We start from the raw sequence: 26,297 nt of genomic DNA, 5'->3' as shown, positions 1-26,297 counted from the left end.
AGCACAGTGAACACATTTTACCACATGATTTACAGTGATAAACTGTAAAGAAATAAATTTTTGTATTTATTCATTTTAAGACTACTAACTTCATTTTCCTTAAAGAAGATCTAAAACTATAAAAATTAGTCTGTATTCACTATGCTTAATTTTCTATTCAGCTATAATTTTCATTGAATTAAATGCAAATAAAGTGGTTATATTCACAAATAAATGAAACAAAAAAATTAACTTTATAGCCTGAAGTATAGCCACAGACTTTATAGACAGTATACCTCGTAAGAACAGAGTAAACGGATATGACAAACAGAATTAATTATAATGGACTTCAGTTTCATCAAAAATGATAATCTTATTAACTAGACATTTATTACCCTAACTTCAAGGTTCTTTGGAGTACACAGAAAGTAAAATTACTCTGTGCCCATAAAAATCATAGCAAGATGAGACAATAGATCACTATGGGTATTTCTTCCATTGTGCCAATGTTAAGTGAAACTCTAGAACAAGCGTACTCAAAACAGATTAATTCCTATGATGTTCAAGCAATGCATAATTCAAGACTATCTAAACTGAACAAAGATTAAAGAATACTTGATAGCCTTAAAATCTAGTAACAAACACAGAAGAATAAAAAGAGTAATGATTGTGCTCCAAATAGCTGCAATCAACCTTTACCTATTATTCTGCAGGTCTATTAAATGCATATTGTTAGAATTAATCATATAAAATACACATTCATTGTTGGAAAGGTAGTATTATAAACTAAGGTGTTTAATAAAAACTCTGAATGTGAAAGCATAAAGTCATAAACATAGATTCTGTAAACAAAGCTAATACCCTAGGATAAGTAAGAACTGGAATGAAGGCAAAGTAAGATCAATCTATAAGCAATATTGGGGACTCAAATTCTCCAATTAAAATTCAAAATAAAAGATATCTATGTCCTCAGCTATAACATGATATTTCAGAAAAAGTAAGGAAAGAATAAATGAGACTAGCCTTATCTCTACTGCTACAGAGAAGTTACAACTGAAACCTATGGTTTCAATCTTTTTTTTGTATCTTTCTTTTATCATAAATAAGTATGTTTGTGACTTTATTGAATTAAATAAATTCTTAGGAGATGCTAAAAGTGAGTGTTTAAAAATGTGTTTTTGTTTCAGAAAATAGAAATCAAAGGAAAATCAGGATAAGTCTAATTAAATTGACTATACTCAAGATTTTTCTTCTGTATTTCGTTTGCATATATATGGGAAGAAAAGGTAGAAAATGTAAAAATTTTGCAATATCTATCCTCATACCCAAGTTCTTGCTTTCTCTTTGCCTAGTAGGAACAGTAATATTGTATAAAGTGGTGAGGATGACAATGACATTATGACAAATAGGAATGGAGTCAATGCAAGATGCAATAAACCAATCTAGCTCTTGAAGATAATGGTTTTTATGAATGGCTTTACTAAATTGCAAGGAATTAAAATGTATTTGGATAGACTTAGAAACTAAAAAATGTGTTCAGAAGCATTCTCATCCAGAGATGGTAGTTCATAAAGCCTAACTGAAAAAATATTTTTTCCCTAAAATTAAAAGCTCCAAAACTTAGAAATTTACTTACTTTCTTCTGACAATATCATTTGTGAAATCACACACACAAAAAAAGAATTCATGTCGGATAAGTCTTAGTTTAGAATACTATGGCCCAAATTTCCATCAATTCAGTTTCATAAGCAGAACTAAGTCATACTGCCCCCACGTTAATGTCTTCGGCTAGAAGAGAGAGTGCTAACACTCAACGCAGAATTATTACAAAAGTCATGACTCTTAAAAGTTTGTAAGTGTACCACTGTTATGTCAACACTTACGGCTATCATAACATATGTTTCCTAGAGCCCTGCCCGTTTGAAGCAGCACTTCCTGGTCTTTGCTATTTAGCAGCTGCACCAGTGGTGAAATCAATCCAGCATCCACACATGGAATTCGCATAAATTCTGAAAATAAGAGATATGGTTAATTAAAAAAATAAACATTCACAATTACATAAATAACTTTCCTTAATTAAATATTTACGTATTATTAACACTTATTAAAATGTTTACAATGGCTTGCTATTTGAAGAGTACACCGCTGTCCAAAAGTACTATTACAACCCTTCTAAATATTTCATGAAATAAGTATACAAAAATGAATGGGATCATATTTGTCTTGCTGATAGCCTAGACCATAAACCAAAACAATTTTTCATTAACTTTCATTATCCTACTTTATCACTATTTTCTTAACTGCATGTTATAAAAGGAGAAGGAGGAGGAGGAGAATAAGAACTAAAGTTTTTACTTGCTTTTACAACTTTACTTATTAGCACTGTAGACCCAAAATAGCACCTAGTTTCAGAAATATATTGTTGTTATTATTATTAATAGATACTTTAAGAGTACAATTCTAAAAAGGAAGAAATATTCATGGACACTTTCTCTTCTGCTTATTTTTTATTTGCCCCAAATTCATCTTAAATCTGTTATCTAGAGGAATACTTACTTTAAAAAGTATCAAATTTCTTACTGTAACTTATGGTCATAGCTATGCTCCCATATTAAACTTGTACCTGGAACTTCTTAATAATCCTCTGGTGTATGAACATCAGCACACAGTCAGTTACGTCAATTTTTAGAGGATATTTTTGGAAATAAAAATTTAAACAAAATTATATTTTATAATTAATCAAAATCTAACAACTATATGCTAATATTTCTCTTCTGTTATGTAACATGCATAGCAGAGTAATGATGAACCTGTCAACTTCTAATTTCTTTTTTTCTCCAGTTCACACAATTTTCTTTCATTGTCAAGTTTCTAACAGGAAGAAATGTAAGCCCAGTTAATATCTCTGTTGGGTCATGTTGCATTTCTGAAGATATTTATTTTAAAAATAAGACTCTAATCTACTTTCTCAGCCAGTCACTTAAAAAACCGCAACAACAATGTGGTGGTTAAGCAATAAACAACCATTTAAATTGGGTCCCATTTATTTTAACCAGCAGGGATTAGTGACAGGCCCTTAACAAGCCTCTAATTAAAAGTATAAATGCTACTAATTATGTCTGTAAAACAGAGCTGTCATCTACTAAAGTGTTACTAGAAGCAAGCTCTAGCAGCAGAGTTATCATGAAACTGACAAACTATTATGAGGACTGATATTACTCAGTGAGATCATACAGGAATGGCAATCCATTTCAAAATCAGCTATTCAAAATTTCTCAATCTATGTTATGTGTGTGTGCTCATTCTTAAGAAAAAAAGCTTAAAGATAAAAACCGATTTCTGGAAATTATACTGTGTTTCTAATAAAGTTAAAAATAAACTACTTGATATAAAAATCAAGCTACCTTGCACCTAAGAATTTAGATAGTGGCTGGTCTAGGTTAACAATGTCTGGAGGGGTTTCATTCTCAAACCAGATCTACCTCAAGAGTTCTTTGTTGTCCCAAGGTAATTATCTAGTCAGAGCAGTTCAAATCTGCTTGAAGTACACGAAGTACTCCTAGACCCACTAGGAATCTCTTAACATTTATGACCAGCTCAAATCCAAGGCAGAGCATAGTGATTATAACCATAGTAGCTTAGACGTACATGCAAACAACAGATGATCAGTTTTCATTAACAACCAAAATAATGATTTACCAATATAGAACCTCACTGAAATTTAAAATATATTTTGAGCACCTCTAAACAAAAGAAACCTGCAAACAAACATGGACAGACATGAGAGCTGAACCATAAAGAAGGCTGAGGGTTGAAGTTTTAATGCTTTCAAACTGTGGTGCTGGAGAAGACTCTTCAGAGTCTCTTGGACAGTAAGGAGAACAAACCAGTTAATCCCCTAAAGGAAATCAGTCCTGAATATTCACTGGAAGGACTGATGCTAAAGCTGAAGTTCTAATACTCTGGCCACCAGATGTGAAGAGCTGACTCACTGGAAAAGACCCTGATGCTGGGAAAGATTGAGGGCAGAAGGAGATGGGGGGCGACAGAGGATGAGATGGCTGGATGGCATCACCAATTCAATGGACATGGGTTTGAGCAAACTCTGGGAGACAGTGAAGGACAGGGAAGCCTAGCATGCTGAAGCCCGTGGGGTTGCAAAGAGTACGACACAGCGACTAAACAACAACAAAACAAATTTAAAAATTTCATGGCAATTCTTTTTGGTAACACACACATGAACAAGCTGTTTTACTGGACCAAAAATAACATATACTGGTACTTTACAATGCCACCTGCATAGTGATTACACAATATATAAAACTGTGTAAAACTGAGACCAGAATTTTAAAGTTTCTTCTTTTTAAAGTATAATATATGCAACTTACTAAAATAAAAAGACTAAAAATAATATCAAACTTTGAGAAATAGAGGCATACTAATGCTATTGCATTTAGCATGGCCTTCCTTTATGTTTAAAAACTGCTTTAAGAAGTCAGTGTTTCTAACAATGAAAAATCAGAAAGAGAAGTTAAGAAACTCATCCTATTCACCACTGCAACAAAAAGAATAAGATACCTAGGGAAAAACCTACCTAAAGACAAAAGACCTGTATGCAGAAAAGTGTAAGACACTGATGAAAGAAATCAAAGATGACACAAACAGATGGAAAATACACCGTGTTTTTGGAAGAATCAATATTGTCAAAATGACTACACAACCCAAAGGAATCTACAGATTCAGTGCAATCCCTATCAAACTACCACTGGTATTTTTCACAGAACTAGAACAAAAAATTTCACAATTTGCATGGAAACACAAAAGGCCCTGAATAGCCAAAGCAGTCTTGAGAAAAACGAATGGAACTGGAGGAATCAACCTTCCTAGCTTCAGACTATACTGCAAAACTACAGTCATTAAGACAGAACAGGAGTGGCACAAAAACAGAAATATAGACCAATGGAACAAGACAGAAAGCCCAGAGATAAACCCATACACCTATGGGCACCTTATTTTTTCACAAAGGAGGCAAGAATATACAATAGAGAAAAGACAACCTCTTCAATAAGGGGTACTGGGAAAACTGGACAGCTACCTGTAAAAGAATAAAACTAGAACACTTTATAAAACCATACACAAAAATAAACTCAAAATAGATTAAAGATTTAAATTTAAGGCCAGAAACTATAAAACTCTTAGAGGAAAACATAAGCAATATCTCACCTCATAGAGTAATGGAAATAAAAACAAAAGTAAACAAATGGGACTTAATTAAACTTAAAACATTTTGCACAGCAAAGGAAACAGTAAACAAGATTAAAAGACAACCCTCAGAATGGGAGAAAATAACTGCAAAGGAAACAACTGACAAAAGATTAATCTCCAAAATATACAAGCGGCTCATGCACCTCAAATCCAGAAAGGCAAACGACCCAATCAAAAATGGGTAGAAGACCTAGACAGACATTTCTCCAAAGAAGACATACAGAAGGACAAACATGAAAAGATACTCAACATCCTTCGCTATTAGAGAAATGCCAATCAAAACTACAATGATGTATCACCTCACACTGGTTAGAACAGCCATCATTTAAAAAATCTACAAACAATAAATGCTGAAGAGGATGTGGAGAAAAGGAAACCCTCTTGCACTGGTGGGGATGTAAACTGACACAGCCACTACGGAGAACAGTGTGGAGATTCCTTAAAAAACTAGGAATAAAATTACCATATGACTCAACAATCCCACTCCTGGGAATATACCCTGAGAAAACCATAACTGAAAGAGATACAGGTACCTCAATATTTGCTGCAGCACTTTTTACAATAACTAGGACATGGAAGCAACCTAGATGTCCACTGACAGATAAATGGATACAGAAATTGTGGTACATACATACAATGGAATATTACTTAGCTATAAAAAAAGAATGCATTTGAGTCAGTCCTAACGAGGTAGATGAACCTGGAGCCTATTGTACAGTGAAGTCAGTCAGAAACAGAAAGACAAATATTATCTATTAATGCATGTGTATGGAATCTAGAAGGACGGTACTGATGAACCTAGGGCAGCAGTGGAGACGCCGATGGACACAGTGGGAGCAGGAGAGGGTGGGGTGGACTGAGAGAGTAGCAGGAAGCACACACATTCCCATACGCAAGACAGACAGCAAGTGGGAATGTGCTGTGGGGCAACGGCAGCCCACAAGATGCTGGACATGACTGAGTGACTAAGCCTGCAGACAGGGAGCTCAACCCAGTGCTTTCTGACCACCTAGGAGTGTGAGAAATGGAAGGAAGGAATCAGAGGGAAGGGATGTATGTATACCTGTGGCTGATTCATGCTGATGTATAGCAGAAACCAGTAAAGTAATTCTAAAGTTTAAAAGTGAAAAAACAAATTTTTTTTAAGTTAGTGTTTTTCTTAAATTGACTGAATTAAAATCAGATACAAATATTTCTGCTACAAAATATCCCTGAAATATTGTCCAAAGCATCCCTTCCCCCTTGGATATAAACCATATATAACGGGACGGCTATTATATAATCCACGCTTTGAGGTTGTTTCTCCAGAGTATATTTACATGGACACTTAAGAAATAAATGCTTCTCATGAAGGTGAACTCAGAAAACACAGTATGTATTCTGACTGCACTACTGCAGTCCAGTGCCATGTCGGTAGGTCAGACAAGAAAAAGTGAGTTTATCTGGATATAACGTAAAACAACATATACACTGAAAAAGGTAAGGTCTCCTGTGACAATGAAGACGCATGACTCAGTGACAATTCAAGAATCCCATAACCAAAGTAATAAACGATTCAGGTACAGCAGGGATGAGTAGTGCTATTCTTTAACTCTACTCTGACAGAATGGAACAGCAAATGGGAAATATATGAACAGAATGACTACAGTCATTTTAAACAATTACATGAAAAAAAGTTAATGGAAAGAAAAACAGAGAAATTTTTTTAAAAAAAGGTCTAATCTATAAAATGGAAACATAAATTAATAAAACATACTGACAGATAGGGTGTAAAACTGAAGATGTTCCCAGCAGAAAAGTTCTTGAGGAAAACCTCACCATTTTTGGCTATTTCTGCTATGACGTTAGCTACTTTGGCTGTGCAGGAGGACTGTGGAATCAACAGACTTGCAAACACTTGAAGTATTCCACTTCCTTGGATTTTTTCACTTGTTTCCATATCTGAAAGAGATACATACAAAGAGCTTCAGTGAACCTCTTCAACACTAACACTGACAAATACGTCTACAGTAAATTCTTAAAGAATTTTCACCATCTATAGTAGAAATTATTTATATTAAAATGTGTGTATTTATATAAAATTATCTTCAGTTCCAAAAGCTGCTTTTATCTTCAGGTTTTTCCCTATGCGAAACACTTTTCAATACAATCTTTTGTAAACCTACAGTCAGATTACAAAGGAATCCTTTCTGAATATACCATTTGCATCCCAGACTTACTTTTCAATGTTATTTCCAATCCTGTCTATTCAGAGTAGGGATGCTTTATTTTCTACTTCCCTTGAGTTTCCTAATAATGTATTATTATATACATATAAATTCTATGACTTCCAATAATGCTACAGCAATTAAAAGTGGCAATTAATTACATGTGCGAAAAACTCACCTCATATCATTTTACATGGAGTGACAGAAGAGACTATTCAGTTCCATATGATTACTGTGTTTCTCACATAACTTATTCAAAATACCACTAATGAAAAACGGAAATAGTTTAGGCAGCAATAAGGCCATGGTATTCAGAATTCTGGGCTTCCCTGGTGGCTCAGCTGGTAAAGAATCCACCTGCAATGCAGGAGCTGGGTTCAATCCCTGGGTTAGGAAGATCCCCTGGAGAAGGGAAAGGCTACCCCACTCTAGTATTCCGGCCTGGAGAATTCCATGGACTATACAGTCCGTGGAGTTGCAAAGAGTTGGACACGACTGAGTGACTTTCACTTTCATTCCGAATTCTATATGGTTATATAGAAATTCAAGAGGCCTATTTCTTTTCTTTGTTTTCCATCTTTGTTAAACCACAAATGAAGAGCCTTTGCATGAAACAAAGCCACTTCATGTAAAAAAGTATGACCTATTAAACAGTAACTGGAATGATGTACACCTGGAATAGTAACACCTGGAGCGATGATGGAAATAAAAGCTCGAGGAAACAAAATCTAAAATTACTATTTGAACAGTGAAGAGGAATGCCAAGTGTTTAAAAACAGGAAGTTATAAGGCTCATTAAAACATTCTGTTTAGGGGGCAATCCCAAGATGACAGAAGAATAAGACAGGGAAACCACTTTCTCCCCCACAAATACATCAAAAGATCACCTGTATGTGGAGCAACTTTCACAAAACAACTTCTGAATGCTGGCGGAGGACCCAGATACCAGAAAGGCAAACCAGCCTCTTCAAAATGAAGGATCTGATCACTGGCTTGATGGCTCTCTTCCCTTCTGACTCTCCCTTTTCTCCCCCCAGTCACTTCTATTTCCCTCCTCTCTTCTTTATATAACTATGAATCTCTTTGGGTGTTCCTGGCTCTGGAAAGTCATTTCACCATTAACCTAGGGGTTTTGCCTCCTGTGCTGTTTGGAGGGAAGACTCTTGATGTTACCATAAGAGGGGGACCAAAACAAGAGGCAGGAGGCTCAACTCCAGAACTTTGGACCATCACAGAACTCCTGACACTGGGGAACATTAATAGATGAAAGCCCACCCAAAAGCCTCCCATATCTACCCTGAGACCAAGCTCCACCCAAGAACAGCAAACTCCCATGCAAGACACCCTACGCCAATCTTCCAGCAAAACAGGAACACAACTCTGAACGGTAAAAGACAGGCCGTCCAAAGCTATTTGAAACTCACAGACTCCCCAGAACATTCTATTTGAATGTTGTTTCTATGTGTATCTCCTCAATATCTTTTATAGCCTTTGAATACACATATAAATAAAAGGACTCTAAAGATTTCTTGTTAAGTAAATGACAGCTGCTGTGATCAATAGAGTAGGAAATCATTTTTAATAATTTGAGAAAGCCTAAAAAATAATTATTTCTTTATAGTAATTGCTGATTGTTCAGCTCAGTGTTTTTCAAACTGTGTGTCCCAATCCATTAAGAACCCTGAAATCAATTTGGTGAATAAGGACCAGCAATTCCTTAAAAAGAGAAATAGAATTTACAATATCTACAACAAAAGAATAGAAAAAATTTTTGTTCCTGCATAGTAAGGTAAAACACTGAGTTACACACGCACGTTTAACTGTATGTGCATGCTTACTGAACGCAAAATGTAGCCCTGGTCATAGGTTCTGGTCAACAAGCTCAACAGCAATGTTCTGTGCAACCCACGACTACCCAGGACTCTGGGTTAGAGAGCTTTAATAATCTTAACGTCATCAGGAGAAGCTAGAATTAATGGCTGCATCAACAGAAAATTACACGGAAAAATTTGTAAAAATTGAAAATTGTAAAAATTCCATGGATTTATTATCTTAAAAACATTCCTTTGCAAATACTGTAGTTATGTGTATGTTTATCTATCCAGTACAAAAGATCAAGTAATGAGGATTAGTTAATGTTTAAACTCCATCCATGCATTTCCTTTTTCTACCATAGGCCTAGTACACTTTAAAGCAGCTAATAGCATTTTGGTTTCTTACATTTTACGTTCTGTAATAAAAAGGATTATTTTGGAGACACTTTAAAACAACGTTTTTTATTAGGTGAAGAAACAGAGGTCCAGAAAGATGAAGCAAACTTGCCTAAAGTCACCAATCATACTCATCATAGAGCATAAGGAGCAAATTCAAACTCAACTACACTAACAATTCAACGTGTGTCATCTGGCATCCACTGGTGCCATTCTTTACAACAGAAAACGTACTTAAGCATAAATCAATGAAATTTGTCTTTTTGTATGCTGTTACTCATTTCTCGCAATTCAGATTATTACAAACGTAGAGTTTGCATGATAAAATATAAACACAGCAGCTGTCCTTTCTTTCAGCAAGCCCATTTATAAAATACAATGTGCCTTTTCACTTTTGTTTCTGGGATTAAAAAATAAGTTTTTATGGTACCACCTGAACATCTGACACCAAATTTCCATTAATTTATTTTTTTAAAGCAAGACGTCAAAAGAAAAACTCAATTTGCCACGTTAAAATTCTTCCTTTTCTGACCATTGCTACCAAAAGATGTACAACCTTAGAACACTGGGGCAGACTGCCCCAGGGGTCATGTCCCACCATCTGCTGGTGCTGGGATGACAGCAAGAATCTGGCATAAGGCATGAATCATGATTAGATGTGAGGCTGAGGCATTTGTGTGTGTGGAGGCGAGGAGTTAACTGCAAATCACCCATGCATGTCTCATTTTAACTATAATTAAAAGAATGGCTTAACATCAGAGCTGATGTCAGGGGCAAGGGGAATAAAAGAAAACAATACAAAACTCTTGCACTCTGATGGATTTCCATGAATTACAATCCAAAGTATTGGAAGGATAGTTGTAATACAATGAATCAAGATTTGGGGATAGTATCTTTTTTAATACTATTGTCAGAGAAAATATAATCTGGTTTTCATATAAATCTGATTTACCATTTAGAAAAACTGAAAAAGAGTTCTATTTATTTGTTATCATGTGGATTTTTATGTAGGTCTAGAATTTAAATGAAACAGCTGGGAATTATCTTCTTTCATCTGGCATGAAAACAGAGAGTCAAATACCGCTTATTGTTAAACTGCCACTATCCAATAAATAATTACAAAGTTTCAGTCTCACTCCATGTATCCTTTCTACACTGGCATTCTACTCCATATTTCAGTGTGTATCTGTGAACTAAACATTTTCTCTGATATCTGTGAACACCCCTGAAATGATTTTAAGGGAGTCAGTGAGTGTGGTGTATGCAGGTCTAAACGAATGGCTGATTGACTGCTTGCAAAAAAAAAAAAAATGCCGTGATCAGTTCTAAAAAAAAAAGGTATACTTTTCATTATCTTTACCCAGACCACTACTGACACTGTAAATGCACTCCTTTTAAATGTTTGCAGGAATCGATCCAACTTCCCCCCTTCACATTTAGGTGCAGCCATAAAAATGTTTGAGTATGTCTACAAATTACAGGCAGCTGGCAGTCCTTGAATTTTGAAGGACCCAGATACGAAGGGCAACTGCTTCTCAAAAATAATGTCTGTGGGAGCCACAGCCATTATAGTGCCCTTGCAGTTGTGCAGGCACTCATTCTGGTCTTTGCAGTCGTATGTTCAGACTCCGCCTGACCTCCCGATGGCAAACACGCAGCTTCGTTGTGAAATTGCCAGAGTCAGAAAGGAAAAAAAAAAAAACCAACCAGGAATAGGGTCAGATAAGCTTGAAAGAAAAGTAAATCAAGAAGCTGGGCTACAATGCTATAGGGAGAGGAGAAGTTAAAGCACAACTCATAATGTCTCAAGGCGAAAGCCAGCAGAAGGCAGGGAACAGGTGGAATGGGAAGGACTCATAATTGAAGATATGGCTGGAGAAAGGCTCAAGTTCCCAACAAAGCTGCCAAGTAAATACATTAAAATAATTGGCATTATAATTATATATCAAGAAGGGGTTTTCAGGTATGCTACTATCATAAGCTCAGTTTATGATGTTATGTTAGCATCTGCTTTCATGAGGATAAATTAATGAAAAGCATTTGATAACCAATTTACAGTAAACTCCAAGACAGAAAAACAAAAATAAAGACTGTTATTACTATGACTCTACTAGATTAAAAATGTACGTGGATTAGATTTATAGTATTGTTTACTTCTAGTTATAAGAACGATAGGAAACTCTTAGTTTCATTTACATGTTCAAGGATTCTTGTGACTGATTGTGAAGAGAAGACTCAGATTTGGGATTGACAGCAAGGACCAGGAACATGACTCTGGGGCCATGTGTATCCTTGTCTCTGGGGAACTATTTATTTCTCAAGGGACAGACTTTTAGAATAAGGTATAACAAGAGACCTGGCCCCGTGCCTGAGAAATCTGATTCAAATCCAAGGCTTCATTTACTACTACAAAGACAAGTCCCAAATTCTCTCTCCCTTCATCCAACTAAAACAAAGCATGTGCACTTGGATATGGAATAAATACCTCAAGTTCAAACATTCCTCAAATCAATCCTCCTCTTTCGTTTCATTTTATTCTCCATAGCAGTTCATGGTAGGGAACCCAGCTAAGCCAGAAGCCCAAGAAGGATTATAAATTTTTCTCTTTTAATAAATGCCTTTCTACCACCCACGTTAATCAGAGTGTAAGTTCCATAGATCCCATCTGATTTGCATCTTTTGCATCTATTCTTTACTTGTTAAATTCATGTTACTTCCAGTTCTCAATTCTGACCTTTATTAAATGCAACAGCCTCCTCAAGAGTCTCCCTAACTCTAGCCTCCCTCCATCTGTCATCTACACTGACTGCAGAATAAGCTTCTGGAAATACAAATTTTATGTCACTCCCCTACTTTAAATCTTTAAATGATCGTCTCCAACTTTTAAAGCACATCCATGATATTTTCCAACCGTATCTCCTGATACTCCTCCACTGATATACGATATTCTTGCCACACTAAATTATAGAGATCCAAATTAACCATTTCATTTCATATCTTACTACTTCCCTCTCTGAAATGCCACTCACCCCACGACTTTTAACTAATTCCTACATAGAGGTATAGTGTCCTCATTTAAAGGTACCTGACTGAAGGCTATTTGATCTTTTAAAGATATTATCATAAAAACTCATTTCTTAAAATAACTATGTGACATAGGCATGATAGACTGTTTCCTTCATACTACAAATAAGGTCATATGATTATACTGGAAAAGTAACAACAAGCCAGTTTTTCTGATACCTAATCCTGGGCTCTTCCCACCACAAATGTTAATTTAGAAGATATATAGTACTAACAACACCTTGACCAGATTCGCCAAGTTATCATGTGATAAATATTTTTATTTAACATATTTTGCAGAAATAGGAATTAAAGTAAAACAATTGAGTGAGAAAGGGATGCACAGTATTTTGAGACAGATAAACTGACTCAGTGATTGAAGGAGAGAAAGGGAACTGAGTACAGAGAAATTGAAACATTTAAAATAGATTTAAACACATAAGAAGAGTATGCTGGGTATAAGAAGATTAAAGGGCCTGACAAATGAGAAATGAGTGTTTCTAAAAGAAAATGGAAGTACATGGTGGGGAGGAGTTACAAAATGCTCTTTCACTGATGAGAACTTTTTCCTCCCCAACATGGATTTTAAGCAAATAAAAGGAATATGAAATGTAGGAGAGAAAAGGATAGATACAGTCATGAAAAGAAAGAGGGTAGAACAAAGACCTATTCGTACAATGACTCACCAACAGAGGTTTTACTAAAAGATTAAGTTGAGAGAGTCATTTTATAAAATTACAATAAATGATTTTTGACAGTCTTGCAGTCATTTCAATTCCAGAGATAATGTAAGCTGTGGGAGTTGGAGAAGTTATGTGTTTGGAAATCATCACTAGAATAAGTAGGGAGATCTGCTAGTTTTAACTATTTTCTTCAAAGTTATCACTAACTAGGTCAAAAGTAGTTGCTAAAAATCAAGCTATATAGTTAAAAAATGGAAGATATTTACTGACAAAGTATATACCAAGAGGGGCAATACTAATGAATGTGGTAAAAGCAGAGTATATAACTAGAACTGTTCAACTACAATTTCAGAGTGATTACTGAAAATATGGTCCCTAAAAATAAAGTAAATGTGGATTTCTCTACTTCATACTAAGAGAATAAGGATACTCTATAGCGAAACACAGTGAAGGAATCTTTTCAGTAGAAGATCCATCTCCATCCTCTTGTGAAATAGCTTAGGGAACAATACAAAGTAAACAAAGCTAAAGAGGTTGGCATGTGTACATCACAGGGCAGAGTCTTCATTGATGGGATCCGTGACCTTACAAAAAGAGACCCCAGAGAGATGCCTTGCTTTTTCCACCACGTGAGGTTCTAGTGAAGACAGCCATCTATGAAACAGAAGGCAGGCCCTCACCAAAATCTTCTGGCGTCTTGGTCTTGGACTTACCCGTCACCTCAACTGTGAGAACCACCACCCACTCTAGGCTATTTTGTTACAGTGACCCAAGTGGACTAAGACACAGAGCACCAAAGTCCTTTCATAATTTGACCCCTATTCCCTTTCCAATTATCATCTCCAGCCCCTTCCCTGAATGGATCCTTTTTGCTAGTTACACCAAACTTTTTTCAGTTTCTGTTTGAACTAGGTTTCTTCCCTGTGAAATTGTCTATGTGGCTTCCATTGCTTGGGATGTTCTTCCCATAGTCCTTGTGCCCTCACGTCACCTAGGTAAATACACTGTATTTTCAAAATCCAGCACTCCCTGTTCCTGCTTAATCAAATTCACCCCTCTTTCCCAATATTCACACACAATGCTGTCATTGTTTCCAAGGTGTCAGAGCCTATTGGTAGCTGAAGACGTGGAGTAGATGAGATTACCCACAGACGATGTATTTTTACTGAGTCCCTACTATATTGGGAGTATAAGCTAGAGGAAACAAATCATACCCTCAGTGAGCTGTCCAGTGAGAGAAAGAGAGATGTAAATAAATTATCACAATTTTATGTGATTGATACCACCATGGAAGTTACATATAATGTATAATGGGTAGCAATCGCAGCTCCATGAAGACCATGGAAATTTCCATAAATAAGGTTAACATTTAAGCTGTGTTTGGAAACCAATAAAGCATGTTCTCAGCAGAAAAAAGAGAAAAATATATTCTACAAAGAAGGAATATGAAAAACCACTACCAGCTAAGGCTGCTGCTGCTGCTAAGTCGCTTCAGTCATGACTCTGTGCGACCCCATAGAAGGCAGCCCACCAGGCTCCCCTGTCCCTGGGATTCTCCAGGCAAGAACACTGGAGTGGGTTGCCGTTTCCTTCTCCAATGCATGAAAGTGAAAAGTGAAAGTGAAGTCGCTCAGTCGTGTCCGACCCTCAGCGACCCCATGGACTGCAGCCTACCAGGCTCCTCCATCCATGGGATTTTCCAGGCAAGAGTGCTGGAGTTGGGTGCCACTGCCTTCTCTGACCAGCTAAGGCTAATGACCCTAAATTTTAATAGCATCATTTTGTACCACTGGGTGAATTTTTTTTTTTTTTTTTTGCCTGCTGCTAGAGGCCACCAAAATTAAGAAATGGGAAAGGTAGATAGGTGATACTATCAAAGGTTTGGGAAAAGGCAGGTAAAAGGAGAAAAATAAGAGAATATACCAACGCAACACCTATTTATCCATCAGAACCTAGGTGAAATGTTTATCTCTGTGACACTTTGAAAGACTCTTATAACTATGAATTGAGTCCAATTCTCTGAACACTTTGTAATCAACTCTATATAATGTGTTACACTGTATTAAAACTTATCTATTACTTGCCTATCCAATCTCTCCAGGGCAAGATACCAGCTAATGCATCAGATCAGATCAAATCAGTCGCTCAGTTGTGTCCGACTCTTTGCGACCCCATGAATTGCAGCACGCCAGACCTCCCTGTCCATCACCAACTCCCGGAGTTCACTGAGACTCACGTCCATTGAGTCAGTGATGGCATCCAGCCATCTCATCCTCTGTCATCCCCTTCTCCTCTTTCCCCCAATCCCTCTCAGCATCAGAGTCTTTTCTAATGAGTCACCTCCTTGCATGAGGTGGCCAAAGTACTGGAGTTTCAGCTTCAGCATCATTCCTTCCAAAGAAATCCCAGGGCTGATCTCCTTCAGAATGGACTGGTTGGATCTCCTTGCAGTCCAAGGGACTCTCAAGAGTCTTCTCCAACACCATAGTTCAAAAGCATCAATTCTTCGGCACTCAGCCTTCTTCACAGTCCAACTCTCACATCCATACATGACCACAGGAAAAACCATAGCCTTGACTAGACGAACCTTTGTTGGCAAAATAATGTCTCTGCTTTTCAATATGCTATCTAGGTTGGTCATAACTTTCCTACCAAGGAGTAAGCGTCTTTTAATTTCATGGCTACAGTCACCATCTGTAGTGATTTTGGAGCCCAACTAATGCATGGTGGGACCCAATTAATGCCAGTTGAATAGAGCTGTCCAGTCTTTAAGGAATATACACTGAATAAAAAAGACAGACACAATTAATATACATTGAAATAAGTTCAACTAAAGGGATGTATTTCAATGTATATTAATTAGTCAAACTTATTTAATGTGTTTTTATATGCCTTTTTTATTCAGTTATAAACTCCTTAAAGTTTGACTAAAGGGATGTATCTGGGTTTCCCTGGTGTTCAGTAGTAAAAAACGCTAGAGACGTGGGTTTGATCTCTGGGCGAAGATCCCCTGGAGAAGAAAATGACAATCCACTCCAGTATTCCTGCGTGGAGAATCCCCATGGACAAAGGAGCATGGTGGGCTACAGTCCATGGGGTTGCAAAAGAGTAGGACACTATTTAGCAACTAAGCAACAAAAAAGGGAAGTATAAGCTGTCACAGAACACTAAAGATGGAGTAGGTGAGTTTTATTAATGTCCTAGTTGATAACTTAATGTTTAAGATGAGTATTTATTTATTAATGTTGTAGAAGTTCTAATTACTTTTAACAGAAAAGAGGATTGAGCTTATAAAGAGACTGTCTTGTATTTTAAGAATTCTCTCATGAAGAACAGAAATTTTTTTTAGTAGAATCACCAATCACAAGCTCCTGCAGAGACTGAACTTTTCACTTTGCATTAAGCTAATCAGGTCTTGGATTACATTTTTTCAAAAGCAAACACATGCAAAAATGTTCTTTAAACCTTCAGAAATCATTTTAGAAAATTACCTTGCCTTTATCTCATCCCTCCCACATGCACACATCAGAAAGAAAAGGCGATCAATCCATAACTAAGTTATTACGAGCAAAATCAAAACATTCTGTTTGCTTCTTTAGTACAAGGAGGAGAAAAGATGTCTAACACTGAAATACGGGAAGAGAAAATTACTAGCATCTAAATGAACTCACCCCAGAGAACACTGTGTGCTGAAACCTAGAATTTAAATCCAGATGTCTCTTAAAAAAAAAAAACCCACTACTTGGCCTTCTGGAGTTTAATTTTGGGGTTTATCACAAAGAATACTAAAAAGCAGGTCACAAAAAAAAATAAAAAATAAAAAGCAGGTCACGAAATCAACCTTAGTAAAAATCAACTATAGATTCCTTTGTGGAAAACTCTAAGGTTAAGGGCATCTCACTAGCAGTTATACACAACTATTATGCCACACAATTCACATTGATACATCAGTAGAATAGAGTCCACTCATGATGGTTACTTTTGTATGTCAATTTGATTGAGCCATGGTATCTGTGTATTCAGTTAAACATTACTCTGGATGTTTTCATAAGGGTGTTTTTGGATAGGCTTAACATTAAAATCTGTACACAGTAAGCCAAGCAGATTGCCTCCCAGTAATATAGGTAGACCTCATTTTATCTGTTTAGGGTTTGACCAGAACAAGGGGCTGACCATCTGGACCTCTTTCCCACACATGCCCTGGTGTAAGAGGAATTCGGCCAACAGAATAACTCATCTGCAGGGTCACGAAATTTCATATAGTATTCTCTACTACTGCTCCAACAGCCTTGTATAACTAGAGTCAAAGAAAAAAACCTAAATGTGTGTTAGCTTTCTGAAATCCCAAGAAATTACCCAATGCATTATTTGCTTTTTAACTGGTGATAAAACAGCCCAAATATCCAAGTGAATGTATCTGACAACAAAAGGCACTGAATACTACTAGTCCCTAGTAGAAAAAAAGAAAAAAAAAATTAGAGAATATTCTCTACACTACACAGTCCATTATATGAATACTACCTAGAATATTATACCTAAAATATATCTTACTAAAAACACGAAATATTCACATTTTCTCAGTTATTAATGATGATTTTTGAGTAAATAGGTTGTGTTTATTTTTCTCTATTTGCCTATTTTTTCCTTATTTTTGAAATTCAGTTGATTCACAACATTCTATTAGTTTCAGGTGTACAACACGTTAAGTGTTTACAGATTATAACATTTCTATAGTTAGATGTTATATATAGTTATAACAACATTCTATGTGTTATAGATGATAACATATAGCATATAAATCAATGTTTATAGATTATACTCTATTTAAAGTTATTATAAAACAATGGCTATACTTCCCCGTGCTGTACAATATATCACATAAATAGAAATCTGTGTCTTTTAATCCCACACTCCTATTGTGCCCTCTTCCCCCTTCTCTCCCACAGGTAACCTACTAGTCTGTTCTCTGTATCTGTGAGTCTGTTTCTGTTTTGTTATGTTTATTTGCTTTATTTTTTAGATTCCACATACAAGTGACAACAGGGTGTTTGTCTTTCTATGTGTGACTTACTTCACTAAGCATAACACTCTTTAGGTTCATCAATGTTGTTGCAAAGGCAGGATTTCATTCTTATTATAGCTGAGAATCTTCTATTGTGCACGTGTGTGTGTGTGTGTGTGTGTACACATACACATGCCACTTCTTTATCCATTCATCTAACAATGGGCATTCAAATTGCTTCATATCTTGGCTACTGTAGATAATGCTGCCATGAAAATCGGAGTGCATGTATCTTTTGATGCAGTGTTTTCTTCAGATATACACCCAGCAATGGAATTGCTGGATAACATGGCTGGGGAAGGGGGAACTAGCTCAAATGGCACAGCAATCACTTTGCATGTGAAAGGTAGCAGGATCAAGGCCTGCATTCTCCAGTTTTGGACTTCCCAGGTGGCTCAGTGGTAAAGAATCTGACTGCCAAGCAGGAGATGTGGGTTTGACCCCTGGGTTGGGAAGACCCTCTAGAGAAGGAAAGGGCAATCCACTCCAGTATTCTTGCCCAGGAAATCCCATGGACAGAGACGCCTGGTGGGCTACAGTCCATGGGGTCACAAAGATTTAAACACAACTTAATGACTGAGTAACAACAATGGTGATTCTATTTTGAGTTTATTGAGGAACCCCCATATCTTTTTCATTAGTAGCTACACAAATTTACAATCCCCACCGACAATGTACTAGGATTCCCTTTTCTCCACATCCCAGCCAGGACTGGTTATTTGTATACTTTTTGAAGACAGTCATTTTGACAGGTATGAGTTGATATCTCATGGTTTTGATTTGCATTTCTCGATTAGTGATGCTAAGCACTTTTTCAGGTGCCTTTTAGCTAGATGTATATCCTCTTTGCAAAAATGTCTGTTCTGGTCTTCTGCTCAGTTTGAAATTCAGTTCAGTGCAGTCACTCAATCATGTCCAACTCTTTGCAACCCCATGGACTGCCGTAAGGTAGGCTTCCCTGTCCATCACCAACTTCCGGAGCTTGCTCAAACTTATGTCCATTAAAAGATGCTTGCTCCTTGAAAGAAAAACTATGACAAATCTAGACAACATATTAAAAAACAGAGACACTACTTTGCCAACAAAGGTCTGTCTAGTCAAAGCAATGGTTTATCCAGCAGTCACGTATGGGTGTGAGAGTTAGACCATAAACAAAGCTGAGCGCCGAAGAATTGATGCTTTTGTACTGTGGTGTTGGAGAAGACTCTTGAGAGTCTCTTCGACTGCAAGGAGATCAAATCAGTCAAAGGAATGGTTCAGATCAAACCTAAAGGAAATCAGTCCTGATTATTCATTGAAAGGACTGATGCTGAAGCTGAAGCTCCACTACTTTGGCCACCTGGCGCGAAGAACTGACTCATTGAAAAAGACTCTGATACTAGGAAAGACTGAATGTAGGAGGAGAAGGGGACAACAGAGAATGAAATGGTTGAATGGCTTCACTGACTCGATTTTTAAATTGTTCTTTTTTAAAGAAAAACATATTGAGTTAAATGGGTTGTTTATATATTTTGGGTATTAACCCCTATCATTCATATCATTTACAAACATCTTCTCCTATTTGGTAGGTCATCTTTTCATTTTGCTGATGGCTTCCTTTACTGTGTAAAACTTTTAAAAGTAAATTAGGTCCCATTTGCTTATTTTTTGTTTTTATTTTTAAGCCTTAGGAAACACAGCCAAAAATTATTGCTACAATTTATGTTGTGATTTGTTATAAGACAGTAAAACGACCACAAGCCACACACAGTTAAGAATACGGCATATAATATTACTGGCCCCAGTATTCCTCATCGAGATCTTATTGTACAGCAAATAGAAGATAATACAGTAGTTTGTGCACGCATGCTCAGTGGCTTCGGTCACGTTTTGACTCTGCAACACCATGGACTGTCACCCACCAGGCTCCTCTGTCCATGTGATTCTCCAGGCAAGAATACTGGAGTGGGTTGCCATGCTGTTCTCCAGGGGATCTTTCTGACCCAGGGGTTGAACCCACATCGTTTATGTCTCCTGCAATGGCAGGCGGGTTCTTTACCACTAGCACCACCTGGGAAGCCCAATATAGTAGCTTACTTCCAGTTAAAGAGATTTAGCTCTGATTTAGCATACATCTCTTCAACTCTTTTTCAATGTGCTTCTAAAAAGTGTTTCTTAATTTGGGATCTTTTCCCCCCTTCTGGCTATTCCTCCCTTACTTTGAATATTTCAAACAATGGGTTAATCATTTACTCTCTATTTTGTCTTTAATGTTAAAAATTTTCCCTATTTCAACAATCTTTGCAGATGGTCATTAATATTCACATACATTCTTAACTCAAAAAATGGAAAATGAAGTAAATGAGTAACAATGAAAAGTGAAATAACTTTGCTTTTGTTTATTTACTTGGTATAAAAACATTCCCATGGTATGGCATCTCTTCCAGTTTTAACATAATAGATAAACTGTAGATTCATATGGATTTAGATTCACATAAAATCAAACCTCCAAAAGGAGAAGAATTTACTACAGTTACCTACTTTCCTGGCTAGTTTTCTTTTTTTCCCTCTAACCTAAATGTTAGAAACTTTAAAAATTATCTTTAATGTCAAGGATTAAAATATTTTTAAATTTATAAGATAATTTATATCCATAATTCATTAAATCTTGAAATACCAAAATTCACACATTGTAAACATCTAAGAGGAATTCTATGTAAGTTGTTATATAAAACTACATGCAGAACTACATATCTATATAAAACTATTAAAATAAAGGTAGAAGACTAATAAGCAATCACGTTCACATTTTCAGAATTGAGTAATATATACAAACTAAAAAAAAAATGAATATCTCATTCAGCTACAGACATAATTCAAAGACTGATATACTATGACCTTATAATTGCAAACAAACAATTATCTGGTAGCAAAATTAACGCTCTACTGACTGTAATTTTGAAATTTAGAGGGCTATAAATTACTAAATTGATAAATTTCCTATATTGTTTATTGGACTATTTAATAACCATGGAGTCTAAAATATATAATAATTAATATTAATTTTATTTATTCTTTAGGTACTAATTCTCATTAAGTAAATGTCTGTCCCTGAATATACAAAGAAAGATATAAATTATACTGAATCTCATTAGTCTACTAAATGACAAGGACTTGGAGATTGTAAAACTACACTGTACTTTTCATTAAGAAAAACTTCCTCTACAGACGGAATGTTGTCCAGGATTGACCACATGCTGGTTCACAAGGCAAGCCTTGATAAATTTAAGAAAATGGAAATCATATTGGGACTTCCCTGGCAGTCCAGTGTTACGACTTTGCCTTCCATGGAGAGGGTGAAGATATGATCCCTGGTGAGGGAGCTAAGATCCCACATGCCTCAGGGCCGAGAACCAAAAAGTAAAACAAAAGCAACACTGTAACAAATTCAACACAGACTTTTACCAAAAAAAAAAAAAAGAAATCATATGAAGCATCTTTTCTGATCACAGCACTATGAGATTATAAATACACTATAAGGAAAAAAAACTATAAAAAAAAATCACAAACACGTGGAGGCTAAACAATTTGCTACTAAACAACCAATAGATCACTGAAGAAATCAAAAATACCTGGAGACAAAAGAAAATGAAAGCACAACGATCCAAAAACCTATGGGATGCAGCAAAAACAGTTCCAAGAAGGAACTTTATAGCAACACAATCATACCTCAGAAAACAAGAAAAAAAATCTCCAACAACCTAACTTACACTTAAGCCAACTAGAGAAAGAAGAACAAACACAACCTAAGGTTAGTAGAGGAAAAGAAAACATACAGATCAGGGCAGAAATAAATGAAGTAAGGAAAAAGAAAACAATAGCAAAGATTAATGAAACTAAAAGCTGGTTCTTTAAAAAGACAAACAAAATTGATAAGCCTTTAGCCATGCATGTCAAGAAAAAAATGGAGATGACGCAAATCAATAAAATTAGAAATGAAGGAGAAGTTAAAACTGACACCACAAAAATACAAAGGATCATGAGACACTACAACAAGCAAGTGTATGTTAATAAAATGCACAACCTGGAAGAAACGGACAAATTCTTAGAAAAGTACAGTCTCCCAAGAATGAAACAGCAAGAAAAAGAAATTGTGAACAGATCAATTAGAAGCACTGAAATTGAAACCGTGATTAAAAACCTCCCAACAAACAAAAGTCCAGGACCTGATAGCTTCAGAGATGAATTCTACCAAAAATCTACAGAAGAGCTAACATCTATTCTTTTGAAATTGTTCCAAAAAATTACAGAGGAAGAAAAACATCCCAGCACGGATGCAAGCATTTTTCAATATCCACAATTAAGTGTGATACACGAAATCAACAAATTGAAGAATAAAAACCATATGGTCATCTCAATACAAATGATATAAAACAGATACAGACTCCTAGACTAAGTGAACAAATTTATGGTGGAGGGGAGGGATAGTTAGGGAGTTTGAAATCAACATGTACACACTGCTACGTTAAAACAGATAACCAACAATGACCAACTCTGTTCAATGTCATGAGTGAGAGGAGAGGTTGGGAAAGAATGGATACATGTATATGCATGGCTGAGTCTCTTTGCTGTCCACTGGAAACAACCACAATATTGCTGACTATACTACAATATAAAATAAAAAGTTTAAAAAAATAAAATAAAAAAAAAGAAAAACTTCCTCTAGTATTAATGCTCTCAACAAATAATTTCATTATAAACAAACTTTAAAATAATAAAAATAAAAATATTTACTATTCTTAATACTAATTGATTAGGCTAAGGAGTTATGGTTTAAAGGCACCCACTCTTGACTTTTTAAAGAAAATCATTCTTTAATAAAGACTATCTTCTTAACAGGAAATTTTATACCAAGTTATTATATTGAATGGTGAAGCATTATAAGGGCTGCCATTAATATCAGAAACTAAAATAAGATACTACTCATACCATTGTTATTTACTACTTTGCCAGCAATTCAAGCCAATCCAATTCCAGTAAGTCAGCTACAGTGACAAGGGAAAGCGGAAATAAAAATAACACTTTGTTGTATGTTCTGACTGCAAAACCCAATAGATCTAGCTAAAAAATCATTGTAACTAACATGTGAGTTCCAAAGGTAGTTGAATACAAATAAAGATATAAAAATCAATACATTAATAGCTTTCAAACTGATCTCCAACAAAAGCACCTGGAAGTTATAATGAGAGAAATTTTCAAAAACCACCAAAAAATGTCAAATACATAGGAATGAAGCAGGAGGCAGATGGCCCTCCCCCAGGGTAAAGCAGTTGGAAATTCATTCCCTATTGACCAAAACTCCAAGATGAAAACGGAGACTAGCAGAACAAAGGGAGAAGGCTAGGCCCTGCCCAGACCACATATCCCTCATTCCCAAAGTCCGGAGACCTTCCTGATCACACATGCCCATAGAAGCTCCCTGAAGGTCAAAGAGGAGTGATGTTAACTAATGCCAGGCTACCCATATGCCTTTGCAGTAGGATCCATCTTGGCTAAGAGACGTGCATGCACACATGGAAGGATCCTGAGATATACCAAATATGGACTGTGAACCAGGCACATCAAAGTGACTGGCCAAAGGAAAACCCGAAGAAATGCCTCATGTAAGTGATTTAAACCGCCACAAGGGCGCAACTCAGGGACTGTCCCTCTGAGTCTGCCCATGTGTCTATCCGTACAAACTGTACTCTTTTTCCTCTTAATAAACACTTTATTTGCTTCACTACTTTCCATCTTTGTGGAAATTCTGTTCTGCAAAGTTGAAGGGGCAGGGCCCTTGTCACTGACTACTAGTCTAGTGGCCAGGATCTGGTGCTTTCACCACCAGAACTCAGTCTCAATCTCTGGCTGGGAAGCCAAGCCCTGCTCCAAGCCATCGCAGGCCCAGACCATCCAAGATCAGGAATAGTCCTTTGAATAAGATACATATAGAAAGCATGTGAACCAAATTATATAATTGTAATGAGACATAAAAAAGAGAAAACTTGAATTAAAAAGTATAACTATGCTTTTAGAATACAAAATGTTAGTATTTTACTGAGGACGGTAAATCTTTTTCAGTATATATTTGGCACACAGCATCATTTCAAATCACGTTTGTCTTATGTATTTTACTGTTAAGAACGTAAGAAGTTTTTTCATATTTAGCAAACCTAAGAAGCAAAAATGGTATCATTTGTTAATTAGCTAGTGTAAGAAAACCCCAAATCCTCTGTCAATGCTTTAATCACAAACTATAAATACTAATAGAGGCTTAAGTCCTTCTTGAGATTATACATAATGGAGCTTTCTTTGCCCCTTATGAAGTACAATCCTTAAAAACATAACAGAAAGCAAACAGCACCCAGTATCATGTTATTATCTTCTGTTACTAATCTCGTGGCCTGGGGAAGATTTCAAGATGATCTTTCTCGTTATTTCAATCAGATTCAAGTCTTCCTGTGACCCTGTTTCTACGAGCTCCTGAATATGAATATATTTGAGTATAATCTCTACTTCCTGCTTCTGACTAACATATACCTTAGACCTATATGCTATCACTTCCTTAGACTCTATCCTTAGGATAATGAACTTAAGGTTCATTATTTTAAACGGCCTCTTTTAAAAATGTCCTCTCCTCCACTGAATAACCCAATTGCATTTTATTGACGACAATGGTAATGATTTTGTCTCTAAGTTGCATTTCCATCATACCATACTGGCTGGCCCAACTCTTAAATCTTAACTCTTAAATCATAATTCAAGAAATGATGGTTTACAAAGCTCCAACAAAAATAAAATATTTATAAATATTTTATAAAATTTAAGAAGTGAGATTCAATATATAATCACTAATTTTAAAACTTTTAATGAGACATTTGGCTTTTGGGGATCTGCTAAGTCTTTAAAAAACAGTATGCATTTTATACTTACAGGACCACTAGCTCAGACTAGCCTCATTTCAAATGCTCAACAGCCATGACAGAGGGTGGATACTATATTGAATAGCACAAGTTTAGAAGATTCCTCTGGAAGGCTAATGAGTATAGTATTCCCTGTGTTCTTCCATGGTTAGGAGAATTTTTCTATTGTCTTGATACTTACTGAGCACTTTGGCTCAATGTCAAACTCTTATTCCTTGAGTTTTCTGAAAATACTGCTTTAATATTGAATTGTTCTGCATATTGTTGTTGAAGAGTCCGAGGTCAATCTAATTTTCTTTTCTTTTACAATAACCTAATCTTTTAGCATGGAGGCCTGAAGGATTTCTTTTTTGTATTTATTTTTACCTTTGAAGTATCAAAGTTTTGCTAAACTTCCTCAAGATCAATTTTCACAAGCACATGGTGGGCACTTTCAACATATAGATTCTGGTTCTCTACTTCAGAAAAGTTCATACTCAATTAAACATGAGTTCTATTTCAATGTTTTGTTTTTCTCCTTAAGGATTCCAATTGCAGGTATGTTAGATCTTGTTGCCTACCTTTTATATTAGTCCTTTTCTCTCTGATCCTTTATTTTGTCTTCATCTGACCCATTTTCCTCAATGTGCTTCATTAAATTTTCAGTCATCTCTATTCCTCCTTGGTACCCTGTAATTTACTCTTAATTTTTAAAATGATTCTTTTTCTTCATCTTCTAGTCAACTTTTACTTCATATCTTCCTAGTATTTATCTACTCTGGCTCCAAGTTTCTGAATTTCTTATTCATATATTCTTCTGCCTTTTCATATCTATAAAGGCTTAAGGATATTTAATATGGGTCATGGTGTTCTGTTACGGGTAACTGCTTCATGGTTGGTTTAGGAGA

At 36.0% G+C, this 26,297-nt stretch overlaps 1 protein-coding gene across 8 annotated transcripts in view; it reads right to left on the bottom strand.

The window, feature by feature from the left end:
- RAP1GDS1 (Rap1 GTPase-GDP dissociation stimulator 1) overlaps positions 1-26,297 on the bottom strand; it is a 148,718-nt gene that overhangs the window by 67,213 nt on the left and 55,208 nt on the right. For all 8 annotated transcript variants that reach the window (XR_015165692.1, XR_015165694.1, XR_015165693.1 and 5 more), the window contains exons 3-4: positions 7,063-7,185; positions 1,863-1,988 (exon numbers count right to left, since the gene is read on the bottom strand). Coding sequence is in view for 4 of the 8 variants with exons in the window: in XM_086406680.1 (XP_086262806.1) it covers positions 1,863-1,988; positions 7,063-7,185 (249 nt within the window). In the remaining 4 variants the exon portion in view is untranslated. The remainder of the gene's footprint in view (positions 1-1,862; positions 1,989-7,062; positions 7,186-26,297) is intronic.

The sequence above is a fragment of the Bos grunniens genome, chromosome 6, assembly GCF_055505025.1.
Source record: "Bos grunniens cultivar Pamir isolate PY7600 chromosome 6, Bosgru_T2T1.0, whole genome shotgun sequence".
In the NCBI taxonomy this organism is placed as follows: domain Eukaryota; kingdom Metazoa; phylum Chordata; class Mammalia; order Artiodactyla; family Bovidae; genus Bos; species Bos grunniens.
This window is presented reverse-complemented; position numbering and strand designations above follow the sequence as displayed.